We start from the raw sequence: 13640 nt of genomic DNA, 5'->3' as shown, positions 1-13640 counted from the left end.
ATTTTAAATAAATTTGACACTTTTTGACAAGTTAGTATATATAAATAGAATTTTGATACTTAATGAGTAAATTTGACACCTTCTTACAACTTGGTGTTTAAAATTGTCATTCTTCCCTAACATTAATTATACATTTATCCGTTTTACCATTTAAAATTATTTTTTATATGTCAAAAATAAATAAATACTGCACCTATGCCCTTGAATTGAAATAGTGTCTTCTATAAATTCTCCAAATCTGATGTTTATACAAAGAGATTCACCAAACCCATCAAAACTAGAAAAGAGCACAGATAAGAAGTTTATTACATGTCTCGATCCACTCAATCCCTATAAAGAAAATCACTAAAATTTAATTAAACTTAGATGAATAAAACATAGAGGACAATAAGTTCATTATCTTTCTCAATCCACTCAATTCCCTTAAGATAAAGTCACTAGTATTCAATTAAACATAGATTAATAAAACATAAGGATGATAATAAGTTCATTATCTGTCCCAATCCACTCAAATCCCTTAAGAAAAAGAATCAAAATTTCATCTACTTTGATACAAACAATACTATTCAAACTGGACCCATCATTTAAATTGACATAAAGACATCCTTTTTTTTGTCCAATCAAACTAAGATGAGCTTCTTAAAGTGGCCAACCTCAAAACTTAGACACCATAAATCTTATATATATAATTATTTCAGAATTATTAAAATGTTTTAAACTAATACATACTACTAAATATCTATATATATACAACACCCAATAAGGAATTGTATATATAAGAAACTTGAATTATCCTCTTCTTCACAGAAAGACAAAATAATGGCGGTTTCAATTGTTGTTGAAGAAGACAAATACAGGTCTCACTTATATGGAGATGGTGAGAAAAATACAAAGTGGAGGTTTGGCGCCGCTCCTAACTATGAAGCCGTCAACAAGCTCTTCGAAGAAGGCAGAACAAAGGTTTTGCTTTAAAAAATCATTCTCAAATCAACCTTAAGTTTCTCATCACATGTTTGTTTGTTTGTTAATGTTGTTTGAAAGATATGGCCGGTTGGTTCTCTTGAAGAGAAAGTTCAAAACCTTGTAAAGACATGGGAGATGGAAATGTTCAACAAATTAGATTATGATGATTACAAAACTGTTGATACCATCAACTTCAAGTTCAGCCTAAATGGTAATATAATGTTTTGTTTAATTACATTGAAAACAACTTCATTAATTAAATATGTTAATTCCAACAGGAAGTAAACCTGTAAATCTTGAAGACATGCATCGAGTACTTGGGGGAGGCTACAACGCGTTTATGCAAACTTCCCTGCCTCAAAACTTGAGATGTTATGATCCTGATGAAGAAACTGTGGAATCTGCCCATTTGGCATTCATCACAGCATTCACACGCGGTTTTGCCCTCGAGGTTCTTCAGGTTTACTCAGGCCCACCAGTGATTGTGTACAAATTTAGGCACTGGGGATTCATGGAAGGACCCTTTAAGGGACATGCCCCAACAGGGGAAAAGGTTGAACTCTTTGGCATGGCAGTTTTCGAGGTACTGTTACTTCAATTTTCTAGTGATTAAATAAAAAGACATAAACTGATATTGTGTTTTAATCATAGTTGGATGAAAAAGAAAGGATTGTGAAGGTGGAGTTCTTCTTTGATAGAGGAGAATTGCTTGGAAGGCTAGTAACGAAAGGAGGAGATGATAATTTACAGGGGGAGATCTCTTCTAGTTGCCCATTTTTGAAGAACATAAGCTAATGAGTGTTTCTATCTCTTTTACCCTATCATAGGTCTCTGTTTTAAAGGACAGTGGCTGAAAATAAGAGTATTTGAAATAAGTTTTCTTTAAGTTCTGTAGTATGTCCCTTTTTCTAGCATCCCAAATTGGATTTGAACATCTTATGTTAATTTGTATGTCAATTTACATGTAGTTTCTTAAGCAACTTTTGTTTCAATGATCTTATGTATTGTGTGATGAAAGAATAAAACTGTCCGATTTGCAACTAAAGATTTTATTTGATTTCTCATAAATTCATATGAAGTCAGAAGAACATTGCAATCTAATCGAAATACGCAGTACAAAGAGTAAAACTTATACACTTTTCGACCAAATAATCTCAACATTTATACCACATCAAAAGACTCATCTCATACATATACTTTGTATACACATATTATTGTTGTTGAAAATGTTATAATATGCTAAAAAGAAGGAGAAATCTTAGGCCAAGTGTACTTAAGCCGCCCAAGGAAGGGTATCCGAGTATGGAGGGGAACCACAATATCTAAAAAGGCCTTCAATTTCAGGGCAGCCATTTGGGTAAGGGATTGAGCGATGAAATGGATCCCGTTTTAGTTTTTTGCTTCTCAATGAACCTGAACATCCATATGGGTCATTCTGGAATTGAGCCCTCACCAAGGCCTCGCCTTTTACAGCTGCTTCCTTTGAAGTTGGTGAAGCTGGAGTGCCCGTGTAGAAGAACCTTGCTTCTGGAAAGCCAATGGCATTTCTGTGTAGATGTGCAAATCTCTCCTCTTTGAAATCATAGCTAACAACCTATTATCCCATATAATAATAAAAGGAATTAAGAACTGAAATTGAAAATTGAGTTCCAACTATAATTCTTTTACAAATTCTTTAAAGCATTTAAACATACAAGAGCACATATGATTCTACAAAGGTTATGTTTGGTTTGGGAAGAATTGGGGGTCCAATTTTATATCAATTGTTTGTTTCATGATTTAAAATAAGAAACTGGAATTATAATTTCAAAACAATAAAGATGGAATTGTACCCCAATTCCAAATTCAATTATAACATTGTAAGTTGTAACCAAACATAGCCTAATGGAATTTTTCTAAAAATTCTGAAGAATGGATGATTATATTATGATGCTTAATGAGGGTCATGATTTTGTGGAGTGAACTTACTGTAATATTTTGAGGATATACACCAGTAAGTTCCCTGAATCGACAGACACTGAAGAGAAGATTCTCAAAACTGTCCCTTGCATGTTCTTCGGTGAGAGCTCTCCATCTAACACTTTCTTCCTTTCCTAAAGAGACAACAAACACGATATAAGAGGTCAACACAGATAATCAGTATAAGTTATCGATAATGTATTAAGAAAGTAAACAAGATTGAACTTACCAAACCATCCTTTTGATTCAGCTACTGACCAATAGCTCTGAGCCTCACTTCTAGGTCCAGCATCTTTTCTAGTCTCACCACCACTAAACAAGAGCAAAGCTGCATCATCCTTGGCTGCTGTTTCTATTCCCTCTTGTATATGTTTCACGAACGTGGATGCTTGACCTGGATTCTTCTGATACGACTCCAAAAACCAAGAATCCTCCTTATCAACTTTCTCGCAATTACTACTTGTGTAAACGGAATGACCAGCAACCATTACAAGATTTTGAAGCTTAGCAAATGGATAAACTTCAGAAACAAGGTCAGGTCTCCTGTAACTACTCATTAGTTTGAAGCCTCTTTCATATTGAGACAGAACTATTAGAACTGTGATCCCAAATGACAGGGAAATGAAGAATACCAACAATGGATGCAACTTGTAATAATAGCGAATACGGTTCACTAAAGATCCAAGCATTTTGGTGGGATGAATTCTTAAACTTTTTGGCTTTCTGGATCTTTTGATTGTACCGGATTCTAGGTCAAAATCTCCTTTTGGATATGCATTAAAGGATTTGGGACTGCCTGACCCAAATGTGTAATTATGCATTATAGATTCAGCCCAGATGATGAATTGTAGTAATAATGGATATATGCATACTCAAACTGAATAGGAAATGATCCGATAGAAATAGTGGGGAATTCCTATGAAATGGGAGATTGAGAGAAAACCCAACAAAGATAGAAAATCAAACAAAAAAACCTAACCAGACAAGAGAATGAGACGATTTCCAGACCCGAATCAATCAAATTCACAATTGCTCTAATGTAAGATCAGATCAGTGACTTTAGCAAGTGAAACTTAACCTCCACGCGTATTTGATGAATTTAATGCAAGATTCTTCATGCGAAGTCGAGTATCTCTTCCTCGGATTCGAATCTGTAAGAAGCTGAGAGAATTTCCGAGGAAGCGCGATCCGAGACGACGACGACTTGGAAAAGGGTGGCCATGGATTGGAGACTTTCCTTTCTATTTTTCAATGTCTGAAATTCATCATCCCTCATCTTATGTTCCCGGAACAAATTACTCTTCAAACTTTCTTATTACTACAAAAATATTATCTACTTTATTTTTTAATTTAAGTTTGATTAAAAATTTGAAAAATGTTTTCCAATTTCAAAATAAACCTTTTTAATTATTATTTCTTTATTTTTTATTTCTGTGTATGTTGTTGTTACATCTTTTCTAATTTTTTTATTTTAAACTTTTAAAAATCTTAATTACAAGTATTTTCATTAGCGACATTAACCATATTTCTCAAACAACAATTTAACTATCGAGACATTAATCATATTTTTCAAACCGCAATTTAACCACCGATTGCAACATTACAACATTACAACATTGTTAAGAGAGAAACAATATTACAACTATTGTAATCGCTGATTAAATTGGAGCTCGAAAAAATATGGTTGATATCGTTTATTCTTGATTTGGGAGAAGAAAGTTGTATTGAGATTCTAAAAGTGTAATTAGAGATGTAATAAATAATAATAAAAAATGATTATTTATTTTGAAAATTAAAACATTTTAAGGACTTTTTAATCACTTTATATTTACAAACTTTTTAATAATGATTCATTTAAAGTTGACTAATCATATTATGATCACCACATACTACTAGGGATGACAATGAGGCAGTTCGGGGCGGGGAATACATTTACTATCCCCGAACTGTTTTTATTTCGAGGATTTTTTTAATATTATCCCCGCCCCGTTCAGTTTTATTCGATTTCGAGGATCCCCGCGGGGCACCGTTTTAATAAAATATTTTATAAAAATAAAAAATTATAAAATAATATTATATAAACTAATTTTTAATATAATATATATTATAATATATTAAAATTTTATATTATTACAAAGAAATAAACTTATCATTCTTATAAAATATAGTGAATAAATAAATATATTGGTAATTTAATACATTTAATTATGTTTAATAGTGTTTGAGGCATAATCGGGGTGAGATCGGACGGGGGACACAAATACCATTCCCGCCCCATTCCCGTTCGGTTTCAGGGGAAAAACCGTCCCAAACGGGATAATTCGGTTCGCTTTTCGTGGGGCGGTTTCAAATTGTCATCCTTATCTACTACCACGGTCGTGATTCTCATAGGAAACAAATGTAATTTTTTTAAAGTATTTTTTGAAAACAAGATAAAGTGTTTACAATACATAAATTTGGTCAGAGATAAAATATTTATTTTTTTTTGGTATACTTTTTATAAACGGGGTAGGGGTTTATTTTCTAAAACACATACATTCGGCCGGAGTAATCCATGTATTTAAAAAAAAAAAAAATTGGATAAATGTTTATTTTCTAAAAAAGAGTGATAAAGGAAAGAAATTTAGTAGAGTGAATGATGTTTTATTATATCACTAGTTTGAAAAAATAATAAGGGGACATAAGAAAAAGAAAAAAAATTATTATTTTTTCACATTTCACCCACATCATTCATTCCCTCCCATACATTTCTTATTTTTAAAACATATAAATCTGATCAAAACTAAAACATGTATTTTATTTATTTATCTTTATGTATTTTTTAAAAAATGGATAAATATTTATTTAATAAAACATTTTACTCAAATTTCTTTATTTTTTTTAAGAGGAGTGATAGAGTAAGGGAATTTAGTGAGGGAATTCGGTGAGGGAATGACGTGGCATCACCTTCATTTGTTGGAAAATGTATAAGTGGGAGGAAAGAGAGAAAAGAGAGAAATTATTTGATTTTTTCAGCGAATAAAATTATGGCACGTCATTCCCTCACCAAATTTCATCACTTAATCATTTCTCTTTTTTTAATATTACCTTTGTAAATATCATTGATTATGCAGAAATCGTTGGATTCTCATTTCTCAGTCACTGAAGCTATGGCAACCACAATCACTGCCGCCGGCGTATCTTACCGTTGTCACTCACCTCTACTTTCTCGCATTAAGACATGTTCTTTGTTTCCATCTCTCTCTTCAATGCTTGGTCTCTCTCACTTTCACCATAAGCAACCTTTACAACCGGCCAGAAAGTTCACGACCCGAGCTGCAAGAACTGAGTCCAAAAGGGTCTCTCTCGGCTTCAGACCTCCACAATTCGAGGTTAACCCATGAAATATTCCCTTTTTCCTTACAATTACCGTTAATTCTCCGACAGAAAAAGTCGGATTTTCCATCCCTAACTTACTTTTTTTCTATTTATAGCTGCCGGAGCCTCTTACAGGAGCAATATGGACACTAGATGACTTCGAAGCATATCCTGCTTTACTGGTATACATAATACATTATTCTTTGCTGTAATATTTCTTAACTTTATGTTCTTATTTAAAATGAGTCCTTATATCCACCAGAGAGAACTATAAGAACAGTGATTGATGTAAAAATTGTTTCTTGTAGAACTAAAGAAGCATTTCCTATGTTAGATCATAGATGCAATGCAACTTGATTAGCCTACTTGAAACACGGTGTTTAAAAGAACACTGATGAGGTCATTGAGACATTGTGCAGGTTATGTTTATTTGCAACCATTGTCCATTTGTTGTACACTTGAAAAAGGATATTGTGAAGCTGACAAATTTCTATATGAAGGTATGTAGAATTAATTATTCTCCATGTCTCATAATCCAATATCTTATAACAGATGGGTCAAATTATTTTAACAGAAAGGGCTGGCTGTTGTTGCAATATCATCCAATTCTGTGATCACACATCCACAGGTTTACTTTTCCTTCTTTTCTAGTTGATCTATGTTGAAGGTATTATATAGTTTGCACAATGTCATCGTTTGCAGGACGGACCGAACTTTATGGCCGAAGAAGCAAAACGATATAACTATCCATTCCCTTATCTTTATGACGAGGTCAGCTAAGTCAGTCCATCAGATAAGGTCACAATGACTATTAATGGCTACAACCCAATGTGTTCTTTTTCAGTTTCAAGATGTTGCTATAGAGTTTGGAGCTGTCTGCACACCGGAGTTTTTCTTATTCAAGAAGGTTATGTGATGTTTGTTTACCCATGTCAAATTATAGTCAATGGAAGGGTCTTTGATTTAATTACATTTTACACACCAATTAAGTTGATTATTGATGTTGAAAATTCAAAAGAAGCCTACTTACAAATACCAATTTATTTTCCTTTTTTTTGTAACAAAAACCTAACATTTAGCTTTGAACAGGATGGTCGAAAGCCCTTTGAGTTGGTATACCATGGGCAGTTTGATGACTCACGACCAAATAATAATGTGCCTGTCACTGGACGGTTGGTTTTTATTTAATTTTGGGTTACTTTTGATAAATGCAAGGTCCTTGTTTTAACTGGCTTAGCCTGTGTGATGCTTCTTTATTATAGGGACTTGAGTATAGCTATAGACAATGTTCTTAGTTTTCAACCAGTGTCATCAGTTCAGAAACCCAGGTACTTCTTAATTAATGTCACCCTCTGCCTTTCGGTAAGCATTGCGTATTTATGATAACAATTTTTTTTCTCCATTTGTGAAGTATTGGATGCGGTATTAAGTGGCACCCAGAATCAAAGCAGTAGGGCAATTCTTTGGTTATTTCATGATATATTAATCTACAATGCTTGAGGAGTGGTGCAATTTATTGATGATTGGGGATCATTCTAGGGTTTGTGTAAAAGTTTCTCTTACTATATTTTATGCCCTCTGTATATTCTTGGCGAACCTTCAATTCCAATTATAATGTAAAAGATTATTGTATCCCTCATAATGTGCCTGTAGTGGTGATGAATTCCTACTCATTATTCTTGTCAATACTATCATTACCCTTCTTGTTAAGGCACATTATTCTAGGCAACATAACCTTACACCATTTACGCTCCATTTGTGTTGAAAAAAAGGCAAATATATGCATAAACTTTTTCTATAGTAGCAAATATACCCGTGTACTAAAAAGAGTAAGATCCTCGAATTTCTTTAAGAGGGTGCACACCGCGTCATTCATTGAATGACCACAATTATTGTCTTTCCTCCATTGTTTATCCCTAGTTAATATGTATTGATAATGCTTTTAAATTTTAATCTTCTTAGTTATCCCCTCCATCATTAATTTTTAACTATTATGGGTTAAAAGTAGGAATGGTTAAAAGTGGGTGAAAAGGATTAAGGGAGTTGGAAACAATGAAGGAGAGAGAACAAAAAATACATTCAATTTAGGTAGTGATCGATTTTGCACCCTAAACCAAAGGAGTTCGAGTGTAATTCTGCTCATTAGTACATTGGTAAATTTGCTCGTATATGCTTTGTGTTGTTGATGAACAAAGTATGACATTGATCCTGATATGCATGTAGTTCTTGGTAAATTTGCTCTTATATGCTTTGCCTTTCTGTGATGAAAATAGTGAGAAGCACTGCCTAGTGCCTACTCTTTAACAGCAACTTCTGATGTTGAGCCTTATGTTAAGTTAGAGTCAAACCAAGTTGTGCCTTCCAATAGGGCCATTGTTTAGAATCAAAACCTACACTCATGAGACGGCAGCTTGAAAAGAAAATGTTTGATGAAGTGCTCTCAATTTCCCCAATGAGACTTTATTCAAGTGCACTTTGGTTATATTATTGTTCACCAACTACCATAATTAATCTTGTCCCTCACTAATGCATTTAAAGTAGTTTCTAGTGTCTCCCATCTTCAACAATGATTTTTGTCTTAGAAAACCAGGTTAAACTGGATAAATTTATAATTGTCAATCATTATGCAAAGAAGCTTCGTGTGGGACTAAGGTTTGCTTTTTTATTCATATTTTCTTTCACAGTATTAACTTTGCTATTCAGTGGGCCTAATGGTTTCTGATATCTTCTTGCTAAAATCAATTAATCTCTCAGGAACATGTGGGCTGACATCAGTAATCTTTGCTGAAATTGATGGTAGGCCATAATCATAGGGCCTCAGCACCCATATATATGTATATATATGTGACCATAGCCTCTTATTTTTGTTTTGTCTGTATCCTTGGGTGGGCCTGTTCTGCCCTGTAATTGATGTTGTCATATCAGTAGATCTTGTCCAAATAGTGCTATGAATTTCCATTTAGTTTTGGGTTCAAGATAGAAAAGTAAACATTTTCTGAATTCTGCCAGCAGGTTGCTCGCATTTTTTCCTTCAATTAGATGATTATGTATCTGGTTAGTTTTAGTTGATCAGGATAATATACGGGATTCTTATACTTCTGGACATGTGAATTTTGCTTTTTGATATCAGGAATTGGAAACCAATGAAATCAATCAATGAACTTTACAATTGACAGTTCATTACAAAGAAAAATGAATCAAATACTATGAGGTGAAGAAGTATTTAGGGAAGATTTGTGTGTTTTTATTAGGGGCTCAGATGATCTAGAGAAACTTGAACAAGGAGCAGGCATTTTTAATTTTTCTACAACCTCTTTCTCATTCCTGATCTCATTGATTATGATTGTGATGTCTTTCATCGTTGGCCTCTCTTCTGGGATGGGGTTGACACAGAGCAGAGCTACCCCAAGGACTTGAACCATCTCAGAAATCTGCGTGCTTGATTGCTGAATTAATTGGCGATCAAGAATGGTCGTGACATCTCTGTGTCTAGCTTGTAGCTCGTGATTAACCCAAGTAACTATGTGCGCGTTCTCAGCTGGAATTCGATGATCAATAGGTTCCATTCCAGTTAGGATCTCAAGCAACACAATACCATAACTGTACACATCACTCTTCTCTGTAATCCTCATGCTGTACCCATATTCTGCAATTTGTAGAGCATCGGTTAGTCATACATTTTATTATGCTGCAATTTCCTTTTAGTTTCAAAATAATCTTTTAAGAAAATGATAAGAATTTATGGATGCATAATGTGTACCAGGAGCTATGTATCCATAAGAACCTGCTACTACATTTGAAGCTTTTGAGCAATCTCTTGATTCCATAATCTTTGCAAGTCCGAAGTCAGCTAAGAAAGCTTCAAAGCACGGCCCTACTAAAATATTGTTGGCCTTGATATCTCGATGAACTATTGGTGGAATGCAACCGTGGTGAAGATATTCCAGCCCTTGAGCAGCTCCGAGTATGATTTTATACCTAGCATCCCAATCTATGAATATCTTCTTTTCGTGCAGTATTTCTGCTAAACTCCCATTACTGATGTAATCAAAGAGTAATAATCTAGTCTTCTGATTGTTGCAGCATCCCAACAGCCGGAGTATGTTTTTGTGCCTTATGGATCCAAGTGTCATTACTTCTGCGCTGAACATATCTCTTTCTAAAACCTCACCTTCCTTTACTGGCCATAACTTCTTTACCGCAATGATCTGTCCCATTGGAGTCTCAACGCGATAAACCACACCTGAATAACCTTTTCCAATAATGTTCGACTCTGAAAGTCTTGTTACAATGTCATCCACTGAGAAGTTCAGCTTTTGGAATGGGATGATTTCCCACTGTAAATTGATGTATCTTTCCTCATCGCTTCTCCTGCAAGCTCTTAAGAATAAAAGTATTCCTAGAGTAACTGTTACAATGGCTGCACTTGTGCCGAGAATAACGAAAATTGCTAGTTTTCTGATGAATTTCTTGGAGTGGGTTTTCCCATGGCATTGGGTTCTGTTAATACAGAGTTTTTCGTTTCCAATGAAAGCAGTGGAAGGGAGATCTTGAAAGAATTTGGTTTCAGGAAGGTAACCTGAGAAATGATTAAAGGATAAATTGAGAGAAACAAGATTGACTAGACTACCTAGTATTCTAAGACTTCCCGTTAATGCATTGTGTGAAAGGTCCAGGTTTGCAAGCTTGGAAAGATTTGAAAAGCCTTCAGGAATTGGTCCTGTTAAATGGTTCCAACTCAAGTTCATGAGAATATCAAGTTCTTGAAGGCGACCAATCTCGTCGGGAATTGGGCCTGTGATCATGTTACTGCTTATATCTAACAGCTGCAAATCCTTGCATTTCCCAAACGATTTGGGTATAACGCCAGAAATTCTATTTCCGCTGAGCTCGAGTTTGTTCAGGGTAGTTAGCTTGCCTAAATTCTCTGGAAGGGGACCTGATATTCTGTTATTTGAGAGATCCAAAATATTAAGTTGAACTAGTGACTCAAATGAGGGTGGAATCGAGCCTTGGAGTTCGTTCCTATGCAGATCAACCATTTCAAGTTCAGTGCAGCTTCCAATCTCAACCGGTATTTCTCCTGTAAATTGATTGCTTGACAACTCTAGAAATCTGAGTCTTTTCAGCAGTCCAATTTCTGGAGGAATCAGACCAGTTAGATTGTTCCAGCCCAAGCGTAGCCTACTCAAGCTAGTGCAATTTCCAATATTGTGTGGAATGTGACCCGTAAATTCATTTGATAGCAGAAGTAATTTTGTCAAGTTATTGAGGCTAAACAGAGAACTTGGAATTGAACCGTTAAGGTAATTGTGCGAAAGATCGAGTGCCTGAAGTTTCTTACAGCTGGCCAGTTCGCTCGGTATACTTCCTCGAAGTTGATTTTGCCAAGCAAAGAAAAGCAAGAGTTCCTTCAGTTCCCCAATGGCAGTTGGGATTTCCCCGGAAATCATATTGTTGTCTAACTCAAGTTGCTTTAAGCTTGACAAGTTGCCAATCAAATGTGGAATTGGACCAGATATGTTATTATTAGACAAGAGAAGCTCCTCCAATTCACCTAAACTGGCCAGAGAAGGAGGAATTTCCCCAGTCAGAGTGTTCAAAGACAAATCAAGCACCTTTAAGCCCGGAGAAGAATTGCCTAAACATTCCGGAATCTTCCCACTAAGATTGTTCTGCCAGAGTAACATTCTTTTCAGATTCTTCAACGAGCACAGCTGCATTGGTATTTCCCCAGAAATTTGATTTTCATAAAGAAATAAATTTTCTAAAGCTGAGCAGTTACCTAATTCAATTGGAATTTCGCCGCTTAAATTTGCTGTATAAAGCGATAGAGTCCTGAGATTCTCCAACTCTCCTATAGTCCTTGGAATCTGTCCAGAGATCCCTGTATCCGCAAGACCAAGGAAGAGAAGGTTTCTGCAGCATGATATCTGCATTGGAATTTCTCCATGAATACCCGGATTTCCTCCTGCCCGAAATATTTCAAGAGCCCATAATTGACCAATCGAGTCAGGAAGTCTTCCAGACAAATCGTTATCGAAGATTTCAAGTTCTCTAAGTTCCAAGCAGTCTCCAATATTTGTTGGGATTTCGCCTACTAGATAGTTAGAACTCAGGTAGAGAAACTGCAGTCGCGACAATTTTCCGATCTCCGGCGGTATTCGGCCTGTGAAAGCATTGAAACTGAGATCCAAATTGACAAGTGACGACAAGTTTCCTATTTCGGGTGGGATATCCCCACTGACGTTTCCATGTGAGAGGACGAGACTCTTTAGGTAACTGAATGAGAGAAACTGAACTGGAAAAGTGGTGAGAAGATCGATGTAGCTTCTTATGTTAATTTCCGAAATATAACCATTGCTGTTGCATTTAATGTATTCCCATTTGCAGGGACTTTGGTCGGCTTGATTCCATGAAGAGAAGAATGTGGCAGATGGAGTGGAGTTAAAGGTTGTTAGCCATGAGAGCAAAGCGACACCTTCCTGGTTCAAAGCAGAAATGGTGGGAGGTGAGAACAAAGAGATGTTGAGGAACAAGAAGAATGTTATGACAGAATTTCTGGACATGATGATGATGATGTTGATGAGGTTGGTACTCTTTTGCTACTGTTCTATATATCAGCTGGTTCCAACTATTGAATTCACTCATATATAAAAAACACTTCCCTCAAAAAGTTCTCTTTATAATAATATTATGGCTTCTTCTCCCATTATCTTGGCTTCATCAAAAACAACAATCGTGACGAGTTGGCACTTTGTTTTCGGTTTTCATTTACCTTGAAAGATGTTAACGAAATAACCTTCACATGTTTATTTATCCCAATAATGGGTTTGGTGCCGCCATAAAAAAATTCTTGATGGCATATTTGTGAATTTCAGTGACATAGTATGATCTATCAACTTTACAGTTAGCATGTTCTTGTTTTGGAGTTGGATGAAGAAACATCCAAAGAAATGACAAGTCCAAATCATCACCAGAAAGAAGAGGTAGACATCACAACCTTTCTTTGCACCATAATATTATTATTATTTAGTTGTTGTTTCTTTGTTGTGGTCACAGAATAATCTATATCTCCCTTTATTATCATCATTATGTCCTTATCTTTTAAAATAATGCACTTCCACTCACAATTAGGATGCGATTAGGATTAGGATTAGGATTAGGGATGTCAATTTCAATCGGTCCTTTAGAATTTTGAGTCGATCTCAAATATTTTTTAGTTTTTTTTTTTTTTAATTCTAGACTCTAGGAATGGTATAAGTTGAAAAAAAAGATGATGATTTTGGGTAAGTTTTAGAAAGTAGGATAGATGGACAATAGGATATAATCAGATCATGGTTTTGTATTATTGCCATCTT

The 13640-nt window shown here is 35.1% G+C and overlaps 4 protein-coding genes across 4 annotated transcripts; 2 read left to right on the top strand and 2 right to left on the bottom strand.

Annotated features, from left to right (window-relative positions):
- The first annotated feature begins 787 nt into the window (after positions 1-787).
- Positions 788-1860, top strand: LOC124944749 (pathogen-related protein-like). The gene is made up of 4 exons (XM_047485088.1): positions 788-960; positions 1042-1174; positions 1242-1546; positions 1615-1860. Exons 1-4 carry the CDS (start codon positions 820-822, stop codon positions 1756-1758), a joined length of 723 nt encoding a protein of 240 aa, XP_047341044.1. The 5' UTR covers positions 788-819; the 3' UTR covers positions 1759-1860.
- A 220-nt stretch (positions 1861-2080) lies between these two features.
- On the bottom strand, positions 2081-4143 carry LOC124944748 (uncharacterized protein C57A10.07). Its single transcript, XM_047485087.1, has 3 exons — positions 3152-4143; positions 2932-3056; positions 2081-2557 (listed from the first exon to the last, which is right to left on the bottom strand). Exons 1-3 carry the CDS (start codon positions 3741-3743, stop codon positions 2237-2239), a joined length of 1038 nt encoding a protein of 345 aa, XP_047341043.1. The 5' UTR covers positions 3744-4143; the 3' UTR covers positions 2081-2236.
- A 1898-nt stretch (positions 4144-6041) lies between these two features.
- Positions 6042-7989, top strand: LOC124945367. The gene is made up of 9 exons (XM_047485793.1): positions 6042-6293; positions 6396-6461; positions 6699-6779; positions 6854-6907; positions 6982-7050; positions 7124-7186; positions 7369-7451; positions 7542-7607; positions 7691-7989. The coding sequence occupies exons 1-9, from the start codon at positions 6072-6074 to the stop codon at positions 7731-7733; spliced, it is 747 nt and encodes a 248-aa protein (XP_047341749.1). The 5' UTR covers positions 6042-6071; the 3' UTR covers positions 7734-7989.
- A 1424-nt stretch (positions 7990-9413) lies between these two features.
- On the bottom strand, positions 9414-13015 carry LOC124945366 (LRR receptor-like serine/threonine-protein kinase RGI2). Its single transcript, XM_047485792.1, has 2 exons — positions 10040-13015; positions 9414-9925 (listed from the first exon to the last, which is right to left on the bottom strand). Exons 1-2 carry the CDS (start codon positions 12846-12848, stop codon positions 9477-9479), a joined length of 3258 nt encoding a protein of 1085 aa, XP_047341748.1. The 5' UTR covers positions 12849-13015; the 3' UTR covers positions 9414-9476.
- Positions 13016-13640: the final 625 nt, after the last annotated feature.

Source organism: Impatiens glandulifera, chromosome 7, assembly GCF_907164915.1.
Source record: "Impatiens glandulifera chromosome 7, dImpGla2.1, whole genome shotgun sequence".
In the NCBI taxonomy this organism is placed as follows: Eukaryota; Viridiplantae; Streptophyta; class Magnoliopsida; order Ericales; family Balsaminaceae; genus Impatiens; species Impatiens glandulifera.
The sequence above is the reverse complement of the archived record's forward strand: the minus strand, read 5'-3'. Positions and strand labels throughout refer to the sequence as shown.

What these genes read in the sequence shown, in the direction of transcription:
- LOC124944748 (XM_047485087.1), bottom strand. Translation starts at nt 3,743, where the DNA reads ATGCATAATTACACATTTGGGTCAGGCAGTCCCAAATCCTTTAATGCA. An exon ending in TGAATCAAAAGGATGGTTTG is followed by an intron (nt 3,057 to 3,151) that starts GTAAGTTCAATC and finishes TTGTCTCTTTAG; the next exon opens with GAAAGGAAGAAAGTGTTAGA. An exon ending in TATATCCTCAAAATATTACA is followed by an intron (nt 2,558 to 2,931) that starts GTAAGTTCACTC and finishes ATGGGATAATAG; the next exon opens with GTTGTTAGCTATGATTTCAA.
- LOC124945367 (XM_047485793.1), top strand. Translation starts at nt 6,072, where the DNA reads ATGGCAACCACAATCACTGCCGCCGGCGTATCTTACCGTTGTCACTCA. An exon ending in TCCCTTATCTTTATGACGAG is followed by an intron (nt 7,051 to 7,123) that starts GTCAGCTAAGTC and finishes GTTCTTTTTCAG; the next exon opens with TTTCAAGATGTTGCTATAGA. An exon ending in AATGTGCCTGTCACTGGACG is followed by an intron (nt 7,452 to 7,541) that starts GTTGGTTTTTAT and finishes TCTTTATTATAG; the next exon opens with GGACTTGAGTATAGCTATAG.
- LOC124944749 (XM_047485088.1), top strand. Translation starts at nt 820, where the DNA reads ATGGCGGTTTCAATTGTTGTTGAAGAAGACAAATACAGGTCTCACTTA. An exon ending in TCGAAGAAGGCAGAACAAAG is followed by an intron (nt 961 to 1,041) that starts GTTTTGCTTTAA and finishes GTTGTTTGAAAG; the next exon opens with ATATGGCCGGTTGGTTCTCT. An exon ending in TTGGCATGGCAGTTTTCGAG is followed by an intron (nt 1,547 to 1,614) that starts GTACTGTTACTT and finishes TTTTAATCATAG; the next exon opens with TTGGATGAAAAAGAAAGGAT.
- LOC124945366 (XM_047485792.1), bottom strand. Translation starts at nt 12,848, where the DNA reads ATGTCCAGAAATTCTGTCATAACATTCTTCTTGTTCCTCAACATCTCT. An exon ending in TTATGGATACATAGCTCCTG is followed by an intron (nt 9,926 to 10,039) that starts GTACACATTATG and finishes TACAAATTGCAG; the next exon opens with AATATGGGTACAGCATGAGG.